The sequence below is a fragment of the Phocoena sinus genome, chromosome 8 (assembly GCF_008692025.1).
Source record: "Phocoena sinus isolate mPhoSin1 chromosome 8, mPhoSin1.pri, whole genome shotgun sequence".
NCBI lineage: Eukaryota > Metazoa > Chordata > Mammalia > Artiodactyla > Phocoenidae > Phocoena > Phocoena sinus.
The window spans coordinates 79282907-79299896 of NC_045770.1; the positions used below are offsets into that span (position 1 = coordinate 79282907).

The 16990-nt window shown below is 36.7% G+C and overlaps 1 protein-coding gene across 2 annotated transcripts in view; it reads left to right on the forward strand.

Moving 5' to 3' along the window:
* Positions 1-16990, forward strand: part of BBOX1 (gamma-butyrobetaine hydroxylase 1) — a 75452-nt gene that overhangs the window by 34627 nt on the left and 23835 nt on the right. For both annotated transcript variants that reach the window (XM_032642083.1, XM_032642084.1), the window contains exon 6: positions 15752-15857. In XM_032642083.1, coding sequence (XP_032497974.1) covers positions 15752-15857 — 106 coding nt within the window. The remainder of the gene's footprint in view (positions 1-15751; positions 15858-16990) is intronic.

Genomic DNA, 16990 nt, shown 5'->3' on the forward strand with positions numbered 1-16990 from the left:
TTCACGGTAAAGTAGCTGCCAACAAAACCACTTGAGTATGAGGTCATCTCATGAATGAAAGGAAAAATAATTTCTGTATCTCATGCTCCTCTAGAAATCACTTGAGGAAATTTATAGGCTACCCTACTAAGGCAGTTGCTTTTCCACAAGCCCTCTGATCCCCATTACCTCTTTGGTTATACTCTGTGCAGCCAAGACAGGCAGCTGCTGTTATTGAGATGGGAGAAAATAATTTTCTATTAAGCACTTTTTATGTGCTAAGTATTGAGCTCCATGCTTTACCATCATGATCTTGAATCTTGACAATTTTGATAAGAATCATTATTCCCATTTTAAAAGTAAAGAAACTGAGGCAGAAGAATCAGCTGCAAACTGTGGTTTACTTGACTCAACAGTCTGTAATCTTTCCTTTGCAACACACCGCTACGGTGGTTTGTTGATATTAACATTTTCCCATAATCCCTAATGCCATAATAATTGTTGACTATCAAATGTGTCTTCAACTCATACTGCTAGCCCAGATGCAAGGGTATAATTTGACAGGATTATGTGGAAAGTTCTCAAACTAAACCATAATGACAGTACCAGGCTATTCATTCCCTTCCCCTCTATTAAATTCAAATTATAGCCAACTGTTTATGCAAAGGGAAAATGACAGTTGACAAACAGATAACTTGTCACAAGAGAAGATAAAGTTTGTATTTATTTTTCTTTTTTAAAATTTTTAAAATTTTATTTTATTTATTTTTTTATATAGCACATTCTTATTAATTTTAGTCATCAATTTTATATACATCAGTGTATACATGTCAATCCCAATCACCCAATATATCACACCACCACCACCACCACCCCGCCACTTTCTCCCCTCAGTGTCCATATGTTTGTTCTCTAGATCTGTGTCTCAATTTCTGCCCTGCAAACCGGTTCATCTGTACCATTTTTCTAGGTTCCACATATAGGCGTTAAAATATTTGTTTTTCTCTTTCTGACTTGCTTCACGCTGTATGACAGTCTCTAGATCCACCCACGTCTCAACAAATGACCCAATTTCGTTCCTTTTTATGGCTGACTAATATTCCATTGTATATATGTACCACATCTTCTTTATCCATTCGTCTGTCAGTGGGCATTTAGGTTGCTTCCATGACCTGGCCATTGTAAACAGTGCTGCAATGAACATTGGGGTGCACGTGTCTTTTTGAATTATGGTTTTCTCTGGGTATATGCCCAGTAGTGGGATTGCTGGGTCATATGGTAGTTCTATTTTTAGTTTTTTAAGGAAACTCCATACTGTTCTCCATAGTGGCTGTATCAATTTACATTCCCACCAACAGTGCAAGAGGGTTTCCTCTTCTCCACACCCTCTCCAGCATTTGTTATTTGTAGATTTTCTGATGATGCCCATTCTAACTAGTGTGAGGTGATACCTCATTATAGTTTTGATTCCACAGGCTGCAGGATTGTAGTTTTTCTTGCTTCTAAAGTTTATATTTTAATGTTTCACATTAATAATCTAAACTAGCATCCAATTCTTGTTCTGATGAAATAAATTAAGCACAGTTTTCCTTTCACTCCCCAAAAAACTATTAAATATGCTAAATGTGGAAATCTTATAGTTTTTTTTTTTTTTGCAATGTACTACATTCTAAGTTTTTCCTCATGAAGGCCTTTGGAATTTTGGAGCAAATTGCTGTAACATTTTTCTTTATGTTTTTAGAGGCAGCTGCCATCTTTCTATCATTACCTGTCTTCATTTTTATTGTTGGGAGTATTATTAACCTTTAAAAATAAATTTTCAAAAAATACTTCTCATGGTAGAATATAGATACAGAAAAATCACATAAAACAAATGTATAGCTTAATGAATTACTAAGGCAAACACCCTTAAATACCATCCAGGTCAAGAAATGGAACATTGCCAGCCACTCTACAGCCCATCCACAAGTCCTAACCAATCACAAACCTCTCTTTTCTCCCCACATGTAATAGCGCCCCTGAACTTTAAGGTATTCACTATCATATTCACTTACATGGTTTTCTAGTTTAAAGTATTAGCACCCAAGTGTGACTTCCTTAGCACTACAGTTTGGTTTCCCATCTTTTTAGTTTTCTGATATCTTTGTTCCTTACCTACAATCAGTTCTATTTGTAAACATAAATTTATTAATCAGCACCAGTGCTATGTCAATGTATTTCTATTCACTTCGCTTGCCTGAAGCCCATTCTCTCATAAATTCCTCAGGAAGAACTCATGGGAACAATACTCTGAAGACCTTTATACTTGAAAATCAGCTTGGCTAAATATCAAATTCTTGGCTCACAGCATCTCTAAGATGTCAGTATGGTTTTATTGGTAATCTAATTTTCTTTTCCTTATAAATAATTTGATATTTTTACCTAGATTCTCAAAAAATTTTATTTTCTTTAAAGACCAGTAGTTTTATAGACTATTTCTTCATGTTGGTTGCTCTGGGGTAACTTTTTCAGGGAGTATATGGGTTGATCTTTCAGTGTGCAGTTTTGAATCTCATTTTTTTAATTTCAAGAATATTTTTGAGTTGTAGATTTTAGTATTTTTTGTGTTCTTTACTTTGAGTTTCTTCTCTTGAGGATACCTATTATGTATATATTAAATCATCTTTGCCTATCCTCTTAATTTGTTACTTTCTCTCAAATGTTCTTACTTTTTTAAAAAATTTTTTGAATTGAAGTATAGCTGATTTAGAATGTTGTGTTAATTTCTGCTATACAGCAAAGTGACTCGGTAATACACATGTATACATTTTTATATTCTTTTCCATTATGGTTTATCCCAGGATATTGAATATAGTTCCCTGTCCTATACAGTAGGACCTCATTGTTAATCCATTCTATATGTAATAGTTTGCATCTCCTTACCCCAAACTTCCAATCCATCCTTCCTCCAACCCCCTCCCCCTTGGCAGCCACAAGTCTGTTCTCGTGATCATGATATCTTCCCTGCCAGGTAATTATACAAGTCTGTTCTCTATGTCTGTGACTCTGTTTCTGTTTCATATATAAGTTCATTTCTGCCATATTTCAGAATCCACATATAAGTGATATCATACGGTATTTGTCTTTCTCTTTCTGACTTACTTTACTTAGTATGATAATCTCTAGTTGCATCCACGTTGCTGCAAATGGCATTATTTTGTTCTTTTTTATGGCTGAGTAGTATTCCATTGTATGTGTGTACCACATCTTCTTTATCCATTCATCTGTCAGTGGACATTAACGTTGTTTCCATGTCTTGGCTATTGTGAACAGTGCCAACATGAACATAGGGGGGCATGTATCTTTTTGAACTATAGTTTGGTCCAGATATATGCCCAGGAGTGGGATTGCTGGATCATATGGTAATTCTATTTTTAGTTTTCTAAGAAACCTCCATACTGTTTTCCATAGTGGCTGCACCAGTGTACATTCCCACCAACAGTGTAGGAGGGCTCCCTTTTCTCCACACCCTCTCCAGCATTTGTTGTTTGCAGATTTTCTGATGATGCCCATTCTGACTGGCATGAGGTGATACCTCATTGTAGTTTTGATTTGCATTTCTCTAATAATTAAGGGTGTTCAGCAGCTTTTCATGTGCCTCTTGGCCATCTGTACATCTTCTTTGGAGAAATGTCTATTTAGGTCTCTGCCCACTTTCTGATTGGGTTGTTTGCTTTTTTGTTGTTGAATTGTGTGAGTCATTTGTATAATTTGGAAATTAAGCCCTTGTGGGTCACATGATTTGAAAATATTATTTCCCATTCCGTAGGTTGCCTTTTTGTTTCGTTTATGGTTTCCTTTGCTATGCAAAAGCTTGTAAGTTTGATTAGGTCCCATTTCTTTATTTTTGTTTTTATTTCTATTGCCTTGGAAGACTGACCTAAGAAAACATTGATATGATTTATGTCAGGGAATGTTTTGCCTGTGATCTCTTCTAGGAGTTTTATGGTGTCATATCTTATGCCATTTTGAGTTTATTTTTGTGTATGGTGTGAGGATGTATTGTAACTTCATTGATTTACATACTCCTGTTCAACTTCCCCAGCACCATTTGCCGAAGAGACTGTCTTTCTCCCATTTTATATTCTTCCCTCCTTTGTTGAAGGTTAATTGACCATAGGAGTGTGGGTTTATTTCGGGGCTCTCTGTTCTGTAAAATTTATCCATATGTATGTTTCTGTGACAATACCACATTGTTTTGATTACTGTAGCTTTGTAGTATTGTCTGAGTGTAGGAGGGTTTTGCCTCCTGCTTTGTTATTTTTCCTTAGGATTGCTTTGGCAATTCTGGGTATTTTATAGTTCCATATAAATTTGAGGATAATTTATTCTAGTTCTGTGAAAAATATAATGGGTAATTTGATACAGATCTCTCTTTTTTTTAACATCTCTATTGGAGTATAATTACTTTAAAATGGTGTGTTAGTTTCTACTGTATAACAAAGTGAATCAGCTATATATATATACATATACTCCCATATCCCCTCCCACTTGCATCTGCGTCCCACCCTCCCTATCCCACCCTCTAGGTGGTCACAAAGCACCAAGCTAATCTCCCACTGTTATGCTGCTGCTCCCCACTAACTATCTATTTTACATTTTCCAGTGTATATATGTCCATGTCACTCTCACTTCATCCTAGTTCATTCCTGGGATATACCCCACTTGATTATGCTGTATGATCCTTTTAATGGGCTGTTGGATTCTCTTTGCTAGTATTTTGTGGAGGATTTTAGCATCTATATTAATCAGTGATATTGGTCTGTAGTTTTCTTTTCTTGTGACATCTTTGTCTGGTTTTGGTATCGGGGTGATTGTGGCCTCGTAGAATGAGTTTGGGAGTGTTCCTCCCTCTGCTATATTTTGGAAGAGTTTGAGAAGGATAGGTGTTAGCTCTTCTCTAAATGTTTGATAGAATTTGCCTGTGCAGCCTCTGGTCCTGGGCTTTTGTTTGTTGGAAGATTTTTAATCACAGTTTCAATTTCAGTGCTTGTGATTCGTCTGTTTATATTTTCTATTTCTTCTGGGTTCAGTCTCAGAAGGTTGTGTTTTTCTGAGAATTTGTCCATTTCTTCCAGGCTGTCCATTTTATTGGCATATCATTGCTTGTAGTAATCTCTCATGATTCTTTGTATTTCTGCAGTGTCAGTTGTTGTTTCACCTTTTTCATATCTAATTCTATTGATTTGAGTCTTCTCCCTTTTTTGTCAATAAGTCTGGCTAATGGTTTATCAATTTCATTTATCTTCTTAAAGAACTAGCTTTTAGTTTTATTGATCTTTAGTATGGTTTTCTTCATTTCTTTTTCATTTATTTCGATCTGATCTTTATGATTTCTTTCCTTCTGCTACTTTGGATTTTTTCTGTTCTTCTTTCTCTAATTGCTTTAGGTGTAAGTTTAGGTTGTTTATTTGAGGTGTTTCTTCTTTCTTTAGGTAAGATTTTATTCCTATAAACTTCCCTCTTAGACTGCTTTTGCAGCATCCCGTGGGTTTTGTGTCATCATGTTTTCATTGTCATTTGTTTCTAGGTATTTTTTGATTTCCTTTTTGATTTCTTCAGTGATCTCTTGGTTAGTTAGTAACGTATTTTTTAGCTTCTGTGTGTGTGTTTTTTCCTCTAATTGATAGCTAATCTTATAGTGTTGTGGTCAGAAAAGACACTTGATACGATTTCAATTTTCTTAAGTTTACCAAGGCTTGATTTGTGACCCAAGATATGATCTATCCTGGAGAATGTTCCATGAGCACTTGAGAAGAAAGTTTATTCTGTTGTTTTGGGATGGAATGTCTTATAAATATCAATTAAGTGCATCTTGTTTAATGTGTCATTTAAAGCTTGTGTTTTCTTATTTATTTTCATTTTGAATGATCTGTCCATTGGTGAACGTGGGGTGTTAAAGTCCCCTACTCTTATTGTGTTACTGTAGATTTCCCCTTTTATGGCTGTTAACATTTGCCTTATGTAGTGAGGTGCTCCTATGTTGGGTGCATAAATATTTACAATTGTTATATCTTCTTCTTGAATTGATCCCTTGATCATTATGTAGTGTCCTTCTTTGTCTCTTGTAATACTCTTTCTTTTCAGGTAGATTGCCTATTTCCTCTTCATTTGTTTGGTCTGGTGGGTTTTTACCTTGCTCCTTCATCTGCTATTTGTTTCTCTGTCTTCTCATTTTGCTTAACTTACTGTGTTTGGGGTCTACTTTTGGCAGGTTGCAGGTTTGTAGTTCCCATTGTTTTTGGTGTCTGCCCTCAGTGGGTAAGGTTGGTTCAGTGGGTTGTGTAGGCTTCCTAGTGGAGGGGACTAGTTAGTGCCTGTGTTCTGGTGAATGAGGCTGGATCTTGTCTTTCTGGTGGGCAGGACTGTGCCCAGTGGTGTGTTTTGTGGTGTCTGTGAACTTAGTATGATTTTAGGCAGCCTCTCTGCTAATGGGTCAGGTTGTGTTCCTGTCTTGCTAATTGTTTGGCATGGGGTGTCCAGCACTGTAGCTTGCTGATGGTTGATTGGAGCTGGGTCTTAGCGTTGAGACAGAGATCTCTGGGAGAGCTCTTGCCGATTGATATTACATGGGGCTGGGAGGTATCTGGTGGTCCAATGTCCTGGAGTCTGCTCTTCCACCTCAGAGGTTCAGACCTGACACCTGGCTGGAGCACCAAGACCCTCTCAGCCACAGGGCTCAGAACAAAAGTGAGGGAAAAAAAGAAAGAAAAAATAATAAAATAAATAAAGTTATTAAAATTTAAAATTATATAATTAAAAATGAAAAAGTAAGTTTAAAAAGAGAGCAACCAAACCAATAAACAAATCCACCAATGATAACAAGTGCTAGAAACTATACTAAAAGAAACAGACAGACATAACCTTAGGACAAATGGTAAAAGCAAACCTACACAGACAAAATCACACAAAGAAGCATACAGATACACATTCACAAAAAGAGAAAAAGGAAAAATATATACATATATATATATATATATAAAAGGAAGAGAGCAACCAAATCAATAAATAAATCTACCCATGATAATAAGCTCTAAATACTAAACTAAGATAAACATAAAACCAGAAACAAATTAGATGCAGAAAGCAAACCCCAAGTCTACAGTTGCTCCCAAAGTCCACCACCTCAATTTTGGGATGATTTATTGTCTGTTCAGGTATTCCACAGATGCAGGATACCTCAAGTTGACTGTAGAGATTTAATCCCCTGCTTCTGAGGCTGCTGGGAGAGATTTCCCTCTCTCTTCTTTGTTCACACAGCTCTGGAAGTTCAGCTTTGGATTTGGCCCTGCCTCTGCATGTAGGTCACCCTCTGGCATCTCTTCTTCGCCCAGACAGGAGGAGGTTAAAGGAACACCTGATTTGGGGGCTCTGGCTTACTCAGGCCAGTGGGGAAGGAAGGGTACAGAATGTGGGGCAAGCCTGCAGCAGCAGAGGCCAACATGATATTGCAACAGCGTGAGGCGCGCTGTGTGTTCTCCTGGGGAAGTTGTCCCTGAATCATGGGACCCTGGCAGTGGTGGGCTGCACAGGCTCCCAGGTGGGGAGGCGTGCATAGTGACCTGTGCTTGCACACAGGATTCTTGGTGGCTGCAGTAGCAACCTTCGCGTTTCATGCCTGTCTCTGGTGTCCGCGCTGATAGCAGCATCTCGCACCCATCCCTGGAGCTCGTTTAGGCAGTGCTCTGCCTTCTGTGGGCACTCGGGGAAGGAATGCCCTCACATCACACACCCCAAAACAATGGTCTCTTGACCCTTAGGCGGTTCCAGACGTTTTCTCGGACGCCCTCCCAGCTAGCTGTGGCGCACGAGCCCCCTTCAGGCTGTGTTCACGCAGCCAACCCCAGTCCTCTCCCTGGGATCTGACCTCCAAAGCCCGAACCTCAGCTCCCAGCCCCTGCCCACCCCGGCGGGTGAGCAGACAAGCCTTTCGGGCTGGTGAGTGCTGGTCAGCACCGATCCTCTGTGCAGGAATCTCTCCGCTTTGCCCTCTACACCCCCGTTGCTGTGCTCTCCTCCATGGCTCTGAAGCTTCCCTCCCACCCACCCCGTCTCTGCCAGTGAAGGGGCTTCCTAGTATGTAGAAACTTTTCTTCCTTCATAGCTCCCTCCCAGATGTGCAGGTCCCGTCCCTATTCTTTTGTGTCTGTTTTTTCTTTTGCCCCACCCAGGTACGTGGGGAGTTTCTTGCCTTTGGGGAAGTCTGAGGTCTTCTGCCAGTGTTCAGTAGGTGTTCTGTAGGAGCTGTTCCACATGTAAATGTATTTTTGATGTATTTTTGGAGGGTAAGGTGATCACATCTTACTCCTCAGGCCACCTTGAAGGTCCCCTATCTCTTTCTTTTTTTTTTTTTTTGACATTTAAATTTTCCTCCCTTTCATCCTGTAGTCATCCAAAGGCATTATTTGTTATGCTTATTTGATCTTGTATTTCTTCTAATTTAGTCTTCATTTTCTAATTATTTTTAATTTTTTTTCTTTTCTGAGTATGTCATCCCATTTTTGAGTTTCTGCTTCTTATGTAAGTTATTCTTTCATATATTGTACCAAAGTCTTCTGGATTCATTAGAAGTAGCTATAAGTAGAAAATAGAAGTTAGAAACAGAAAAAAATATATTTTTCATCTTTTAGGGGCATATCCTTCTATCAATGATGTATTTTCTGTAGGTGTGCTATTTCACTATTTTTTCTTTCTCTTTTATAAATTAACTATGAGACTAAACCTTAATCATTTTTATGTTGCTTATCTTTATATAAAATGTGTTTTCTTAACTATTAAAGGGAGATGTGATTCAGAAACCTTTTATAAGTTATGGTTTTAAGCTATATTTCAAAATTATGGGCAATAACGTTCTAAGACCTCCCAGTCCTTCTCCTTTACTTTCATCTCCTTTACTTTTTCCTTTGTCCCTATAATGCTCAACATAGGATCTTTTTCTCAGAAGGAAGCTTTATCATGGAAGGGAATTTGGTAAGATTTTAGAGTTCATGGTGCTCAGACTATTCCAACTCCTTATTATAGACCTCTTGTATTCAGCTATAGTGGAATGTCAAAATCCCCTCCCAGCTTTAATTACCATTCTCAAGTTGCCCTACTGCACTTTCCAGTGAATATCTGTCAGTAATTTGGGAATTTTTCAGGTCCATCAGATATCTAGTTGCTTCCCTCTGCTTCTTCCTACACAGTTGCTTTGGAAGGCCCATCTCTATACTCACTCATTTTGGGGGTTCATGGAAATATCTTGTCACCTAATTTTGATTAGATATTGTCACTGAGTTTTGGGGTTTGTACTCTAGATGTCTTGCAGAGAGAATTCAGAGAGATTAAAAACTTTGTCACCACCAACATTCCAGAATCCTCCTTGTTTACTTCATATCTTTATGTTTTATGGAGCTGTTCAGTTCCCTGCTGTAATGAGATTTTTTTTGTGTGTAAGACTTTACAGGACTATAGGGAAGCAGAAATTTGAAGAGAAGCCAAGAATAGCCTTTGAGCAAATCTTCCTTGCTCATCTCTCACATCCTCTGATCATATTCTTTCCCTCCACTAGGCCTTCTCACAAGCTATTTTTTTCTGCCTGCAATGCCCTTTAGGCTTCTAAGTAAATCCTACTCAATCTTCAGGTCCCCACCTGACTGTCACTTCTTTACTGTCATAACACCTTATACGTTAGCTTTGGAAGATAAATCACACTAATATGTCTTCTGCATAGACTGTAAGCTCCATGAAGTGCAAGTACCGTGACTATTCTATTCACTTCTGCATCCTCAGTTCCTGGCCCGTTGTATGTGCCTAATAAATGATAATGGAAAAATAAATATCTGGATGTCTGATGAGTGACGGCATCTAGCAAGTCACATGTGGAAGCATCACAACTCTAGTTAGAAATAATAAGCAATATGTATTCCTTTAGATGGTTAACTATAAATTTTTTTGGTTTATTTTAGCTAGGAGAGCGTTTTCCATGTTAAAACTTAAAAAATAAAAATAAGATATGAACATTATGTTTTTGATACAATGGGATAAGTAATGATGTTCAAAAAAGGCATTCTTTCTTATATCCGACAATAAGAGTTTGCAGCAGGTCAACATTGGAGGTTGTAGCTGCTGGGGACAATAAATCCAGGTTGCAGGTTTAGAACATCTTTTCATATAAATAGTACTTCAAAAAAGAAAAAGATTACAAATAAATTCAGCATGATTTTCCAAGTGTGTGCCACTAACTAAAAGAGTATAAAATCTATCACCCAGGTTATAAAGAAAAAATCTAGTGAAAACAAAATTTCAGCATTCCATAAATACTGAAGGATTCAAATTTGTCACAAAACACTATTAATATCATGAAATGCCATGGTATCTATGACTGGCCGTCTAGATTAGGGTGAATCTAGTAAATTAGCATTCAAACCAATTCCATGAAACACAGTGCTACCTTAACATCATGATTTTAATGTACAGAAGATTTTGACAAAATTCTTGAATAGATGAGGAAAAATAGGGAAAGTTCTAATTAAATGTTGAGAATGACATGAATAGCTCAGTGAAAATACTTAGGCTTGTTTAATAACATCTTTGGCAAAAGCAGTATTATTTGTACAGTGACAATTACCTGCCCCAAGTACAATTACAAGCAAGTCTACACCATCAGATTTAGATGCTATACTGAGCCTGCTTCTTCCACTTTAGAACAATCTGCTCCTGCACCTCTATTGCATGACAGCTCCTGATAATCTGCTTGAGTTGTTTCCTTTCTTAGAACAACCTAAGAATATGTCACTAATAAAAGGTGCATGTAAGTACACCCTAATCTCACTAAGGCTCCACAAGCAGACTTTTTAAAAATTCTTTCTACACAGGCCAATGGATCATGCTTGCATTTATTTCTGCTATGTTTCATTGGAGATTTGGATTTGAGAAGGATAAGTGAAAGCTTAGAGTCATAGAAGCCTTCCTGGCATGACTCATTTCTATAAGGAGGTAGAAAGGTAAATCAAATGACATTTCTAAGATTTTTCCAGACTTATGCTATAACTATTAAGAGAAGGTTTTATGATTGGAACTGGCAAACTCCTTTCCTGGGATTTATCATTACGTGTGAGCATAGACTTTTAGGCTATACATCCCATACTGTGCCTAAGACACTTTAAGGCTATAAAATGTTTACCATCCCCTGCCAGTTAGCTCAGAGGGCTGGAGAACTGCTTTGAAGAAGCCAAGTCACAAGCCCCATCCCTGTAGAAACCAGGTAGTGTCAAAGAAAAGATCTGTTCCCTGCCTAAAGCTTGCACCTTGAATCTCAGCCAGCTCTTGGCCACAGCAAAACTCAGTTCATTTACCCTTGATCGTAGGAGGAACCAGGAAAGAGAATGTAGATGGATCAAAGCAAAACCATCATCACTCTTGACAGAAAATCTAAATAAAGTCATTTCCTCCTGACAGTGTCAACAGCATCATCTTCTTAGAAGACATTATATATTTTATAATTTGATGAAATTACTCTTTTTGTATCCTAAATCCCTTCCTATATGTAGATTATTCTTGGAATGCTGATGTTGACAATAGTCTGAATCTGTATTATATATGGACCATGGAGTGACATGAACTTCATAGCGAACATGTATTTCTTGGCTATAGTCACAACAATATAATGGATTGCCTGACTCATACTTGAGTTGCAGCAGGCTATACATACCCTTTTCTCCTTTCACTAGGTCTCTTTCCAGTTCATGCCCACATATGGATGGCTCTTTAATTTTAATGAAAGTTATACCAGGCTTTCCACCTTAAATTTAAATGAGAAAAAAAAAATACAGAGCAAAATAGCTAGTTTCATTCTCAGTCCCAGAGAATGGGGAAGAAGCCCAACCTTTTCATTTCAGATTCCTCTGCCTCAAATACATCTCTCAGATATTCACATTTCTCCTTCCCTTATTTAATTCAGGTTTCTATGAAAAATTTCAGCTCTTTCTAGAGTACTTCCCAAAGCATCATTTCCACCATGATGTTCTCCTGGCCCCAAACCTTATCTCCTTGCCTTGCTTTATTTTCTTTATAACACTTATCTCAATCTGATATTAGATTTGGTGATTACTTGTTTGTCCTTTTTGTTCCCTACTATATGAACTAATGCTAAAACAATACCTGGAATAGAATAAGTTTTTTCAATATATATTTATTGAAAATGACTTAATATGAACATAAATTAACAAATAGACATTATAACAGCAATAAAATGGCATGCATGTATAGTGACATATTTTCAAATCAGCTTTGGTTTATTTTGAGACACAGCTTCCTTCCAATTACCGATTGTTTCAATCTTCCAAGGAAAAGCCTTACAAAATCTGAATAACGGTTGCTTCTCTTGCCACAGAATTGCAAGTAATCTCTAGTTATTTTTTTAATTAACTTTTTATAACGTTTAAGTCAAGCTATTCTTTGGTAATAGAGGTAAAATTGACATAACATAAAACTAACCAATTTAACATGTGCATTTCTCTGTCATTCAGTACATTGGCAATGTTGTGAAACCATTACCTCTATTTAATTTTAATCTATTTTCATCAATGATGTTACTTTTTAAAAAACTTATTATTCATCTTGGAGTGGTAGAAAACTAACCCATTACATAGCAAAATGGTAAATAAAGGAAAGAATCAAGCGTTTATCTCATCATCCCTATTTAAGCTATTATATGGGGTAAACAAACAGTAGATGAGGGAAAACGAATCTTTTTAAAAGTATTCCAACTGATAAATAAAAAGGAAATTATTAATTGGTATTTCACTATTTGGAATCCCCAGTGAATTAGTGGGTCTAGCTATTGAGCATGAGCAACAAATATCACAAAAAGAAAGACATCTAGATATTCTGTGCCTTGTAATAAAGAACACAATCACATCTACAGTTTCGTCAAATAGAGAAGAGAGAGGCTACTCAAGCCTCTGCGTTTAGCTGCCAATTTTCGAGAAACACAGAGGACAGGGACCATGTTGAACTACACCATGAGTATAAAATCTGCAAAGTCCAGGCTGTGAGGAACTCTATAGGGCAAATTCACTACCTTCTTCAAATAATAAATTGTAAGAAGTATAGGCTGGAAGAGAAACATATAGATTAAGAGACTTAAAGGACATAACAATTGTTTTTAATGGGCAAGATTAAACATAGTGTCTTAGGATACATGTTCAGGGAATAAAAATGTAAAGAAATGCAAAGAAATGATAAATATAGAAGTCACAGTCATGGTTATTCTAGAGAAGAGAGAAAGGATGGTGACTGGGACAGGGCATATGTTTGAACTTAAAGTTCTGTTTCTTGATCTGAGTGAAGTTACAAGAGTGTAATTAAAACTTCATTAAGTTCTCCCTAAGATCAGGAATAAGACAGAATGCTGTTTTTTACCACTTATATTCAACATTGTACTAGAAGTTTCGACAAGAGCAATTAGGCAAAAAATAGAAATAAAGGCATCCAAATGATAAAGGAAGAAGTAAATCTATCTCTCTTTCCAGATGGCATGATCCTGTATGTAAAAAACCCAAAAGAATGCACAAAAAAGTTACTGAAGCTAATAAATGAATGCAATAAAGTTTGAGGATACAAGATCCATGCAGAAAAGTCAGTTGTTTTATGTATATCAGCAACGAACAGTCTGAAAAGGAAATTAAGAAAACAATTCCATTTACAATAACATCTAGAAGAATAAAATACCTATGAATAAATTTAACCAAGGAGGTGAAAGACTTGTAAAATGAAAACTACAAAATGTTGCTGAATGAAATTAAAGATCTAATAAATGGAAGGACATCCTATATTCATGAATTATAAGACATAATATAGTTAAAGATATCAATACTAACCAAAGTGGGCTACAGAGTCAATGCAGTCCTTGCCAAAATTCCAACGGCCTTTTGACATAAATGGAAAACTCAATCCTCAAATTGATAGGAAATTGCAAGGGGTTCTGAGTAGCCAAAGCAATATTGAAAAGAATAAAGTTGGAGGACTTACCCTTCCTGATTTTAAAACTTACTACAAATCAACAGTAATCAAAATATTGTGGTACTGGGATAAGGATAGACATATAGACTAATGGAATATAAGTGAAAGTGCAGAAATAAACCCGTACATCTATAGCTGATTGATTTTTAACAAGGGTGCTGAAACCATTCAATGGGGAAAGAATACTCTCTTCAACAAATGGTATTAGGACAACTGTATACCCACATGCAAAAGAATGAACTGGGACCTCTTACACCACTTATAAAAAAATAATTCCAAGTGGATCAATTATAGAGCTAAAATCATTAAATTCTTAAGAGAAAACATAGGGGTAAATATTCATGACCTTGAATTAGGCAGTGGATTCATACATATAACACCAAAAACAGCAACAAATATAAGTTAATAGGACTTCATCAAAATTAAAAACTTTGAACATCAAAGGACATTCCAAGAAAATGAAAAGACAACCTACAGAAGAGGCAAAAATATTTGCAAATCATGTATCTAAGGATCTAGTATCTCAGATATATAAAGAACTCTTACAACTTAACAAAAAAAAAGAGAGACAATTTTAAAATGGGAAAAATACTTGAATACATTTCTTTAAAGTAGATATACAAATGCCCAACAAGCACAAATGCTCAACATCTTTAGTCATTAGGATATCACAAATCAAACCCACAAGCTACCACTTCACACCGACTAAGATGGCTATAAATAATTTTAAAAGAACAAACAACAGACAACAAGTGTAGTGAGGATGTGGAGAAATTGGAACCCTCACACATTGCTGGTGAGAATGTAAAATGGCTCAGCTGTTGTGGCAAACAATTTGGTGTTTCCTCAAAAAGTTAAAGATATAATTATGACATAATCCCATAATTCCACTCCTAAGTATTACCCCCCAAAAAAATTTGAGAACAGTTATTCAAATAAATGCATGTTCTTGAACATGTTCACATGTTCAAACCAGCAATATTCACAATAACCAAAGAGTGGCAACAGCACAAATGTCCATCAAATGATGAATGGATAGAAACATTGTGGTATATCCATACAATAGGACATTATTCAACTATAAAAGAGAATGAAGTACTGATACATGCTACAACATGGATGAATCTCAAAAATATTATGTTAAGTCAAAGAAGCCAGACACAAGAAGTCACATATTGTATGATTCTATTTACATTAAATAGCCAAAAGAGGTAAATCCATAGAGATAGAAAGCAGATTGTTGTTTGCCAGAGACTGGAAAGAGGACAGAATGGGAAGAAACTGCTTAATGGGTAAGAGGTTTTAGTTTGGAGTGATGGAAGTGTTTGGAAACTAGATAGAAAGAGGTGTTGGTTACCAACATTGTAAATGTTCTAAATGCTTCTGAAGTGTTCACTTTAAAGTGGTTCATTTTATGTTCTATAAATTCTGCCTCAATGAATCATTTTTTCAACTGCACTAAGCTACTAAAAAACATAACCTACACCCATATACACCTCTTTATAAATTCTGCACTCTTTTTTGGAGAGGAGAAGAGAAATGAGGAGATGCTGATTCTGAAACGGTTACTTTGGACAAAGAAAGGTCAGACTCTTTTCCTGACTCATAGTCATTATGGTAATTATTTCATAAAGTGAAGTTTCCATTTGCCCCATGTCTCAAGTTCATTCTAACATATTTCCTCTGACTTAGTGACAGCCTGTTTAAACACGTTTCTTGTATTTTACAGACACACTTGGCAAGTGCAAGACAAAATCGACGCAAACAATGTGGCTTACACAACTGGGAAGCTAAGCTTTCACACTGATTATCCAGCCCTCCATCATCCACCTGGGGTAAGGTGAGACTCAACATATTTTCCACAAGGCAGGCCAAGGACTAATATCCTCCTACATTTTGAGCCTAGAAGATTATATGTTTCACTAGCTAATTTGTCTTATGTAGATCTTTCTCCAAACACAATCCAAACTCAGAAAATCTCTGTACTTAAATCCTGAATAGCCTCATATTCCCAAGGAATAGAAGATTTTCATGTTTTTGTTTTGTTTTGTTTTGTTTTAACATTTCTTCATTTCTCCCTGGAAATAACTATTGGCATTTGTTGCTTTGCCAAGACATTTTACCACAGTGGTACATCTTGAGGTCTTTTTGAATATTTACCATTCCCAAGAGAGTTAAAAGAGAAAATAAAACCAGGGAGCACAATGTAGAGTTTTTCCCACAAAGTCACATGGCCACCATTCATATCAGTTAGCTATTGCTGCAAAAAAAAACCCCAAAAAACAAAAAAAAAAACCCCACTCCATAACTTCACAGCTTAAAAGAACAGCCATTTACTTAGCTCATGTCTTTACAATTTGGGCTATGTTCAGCTGGGTAGTTCTGCAGTTGCTGAGTCTGCTAGGGACTGGTTGACCTAGGTGGTAGCTGAGATGACTTGCCCCTGCTCCATTTGAGCTGTCATCCTCTCCCCTCAATCAGCAGAATGTCATCTCTGCCATGTTTTATTGGTCAAAGCAGGTCATAAGTTTAGCCCAGATTCAAGGGGTGAGGAAATAGAGGCCACCTTTTATGGGAGAAGCTGCAAAGATGTACTACAAAGGAGTATGAATACAAGAAGCAGAATAACCCTGTCTGGTTGTGGAAATCATCTACTCTCCCAGCTATCAGATACTTCATTGAGCAGGAAGATGTTCACCATGGAACCACAAATCCTCCAGATTTTCTGGAAGCCTCCTCTTCCACTACATTGTTACAAAATTACCATTTTACTAAACCAGCTACATTTTTACAAAAGCATCATTTTGTTAAACCAAGAAATAAATGGTCAGGAAACTACCTTTGAAAAGATATTTTGTTCCTATTTTTAGAGCTAAATGAAATAGCCACACAGAAATTTATATCTTCAACAGTAAATGGAAATTTGGGGCAGTTCTCTAGCTAATGAAGGTGAAATGAGGGAAAATCA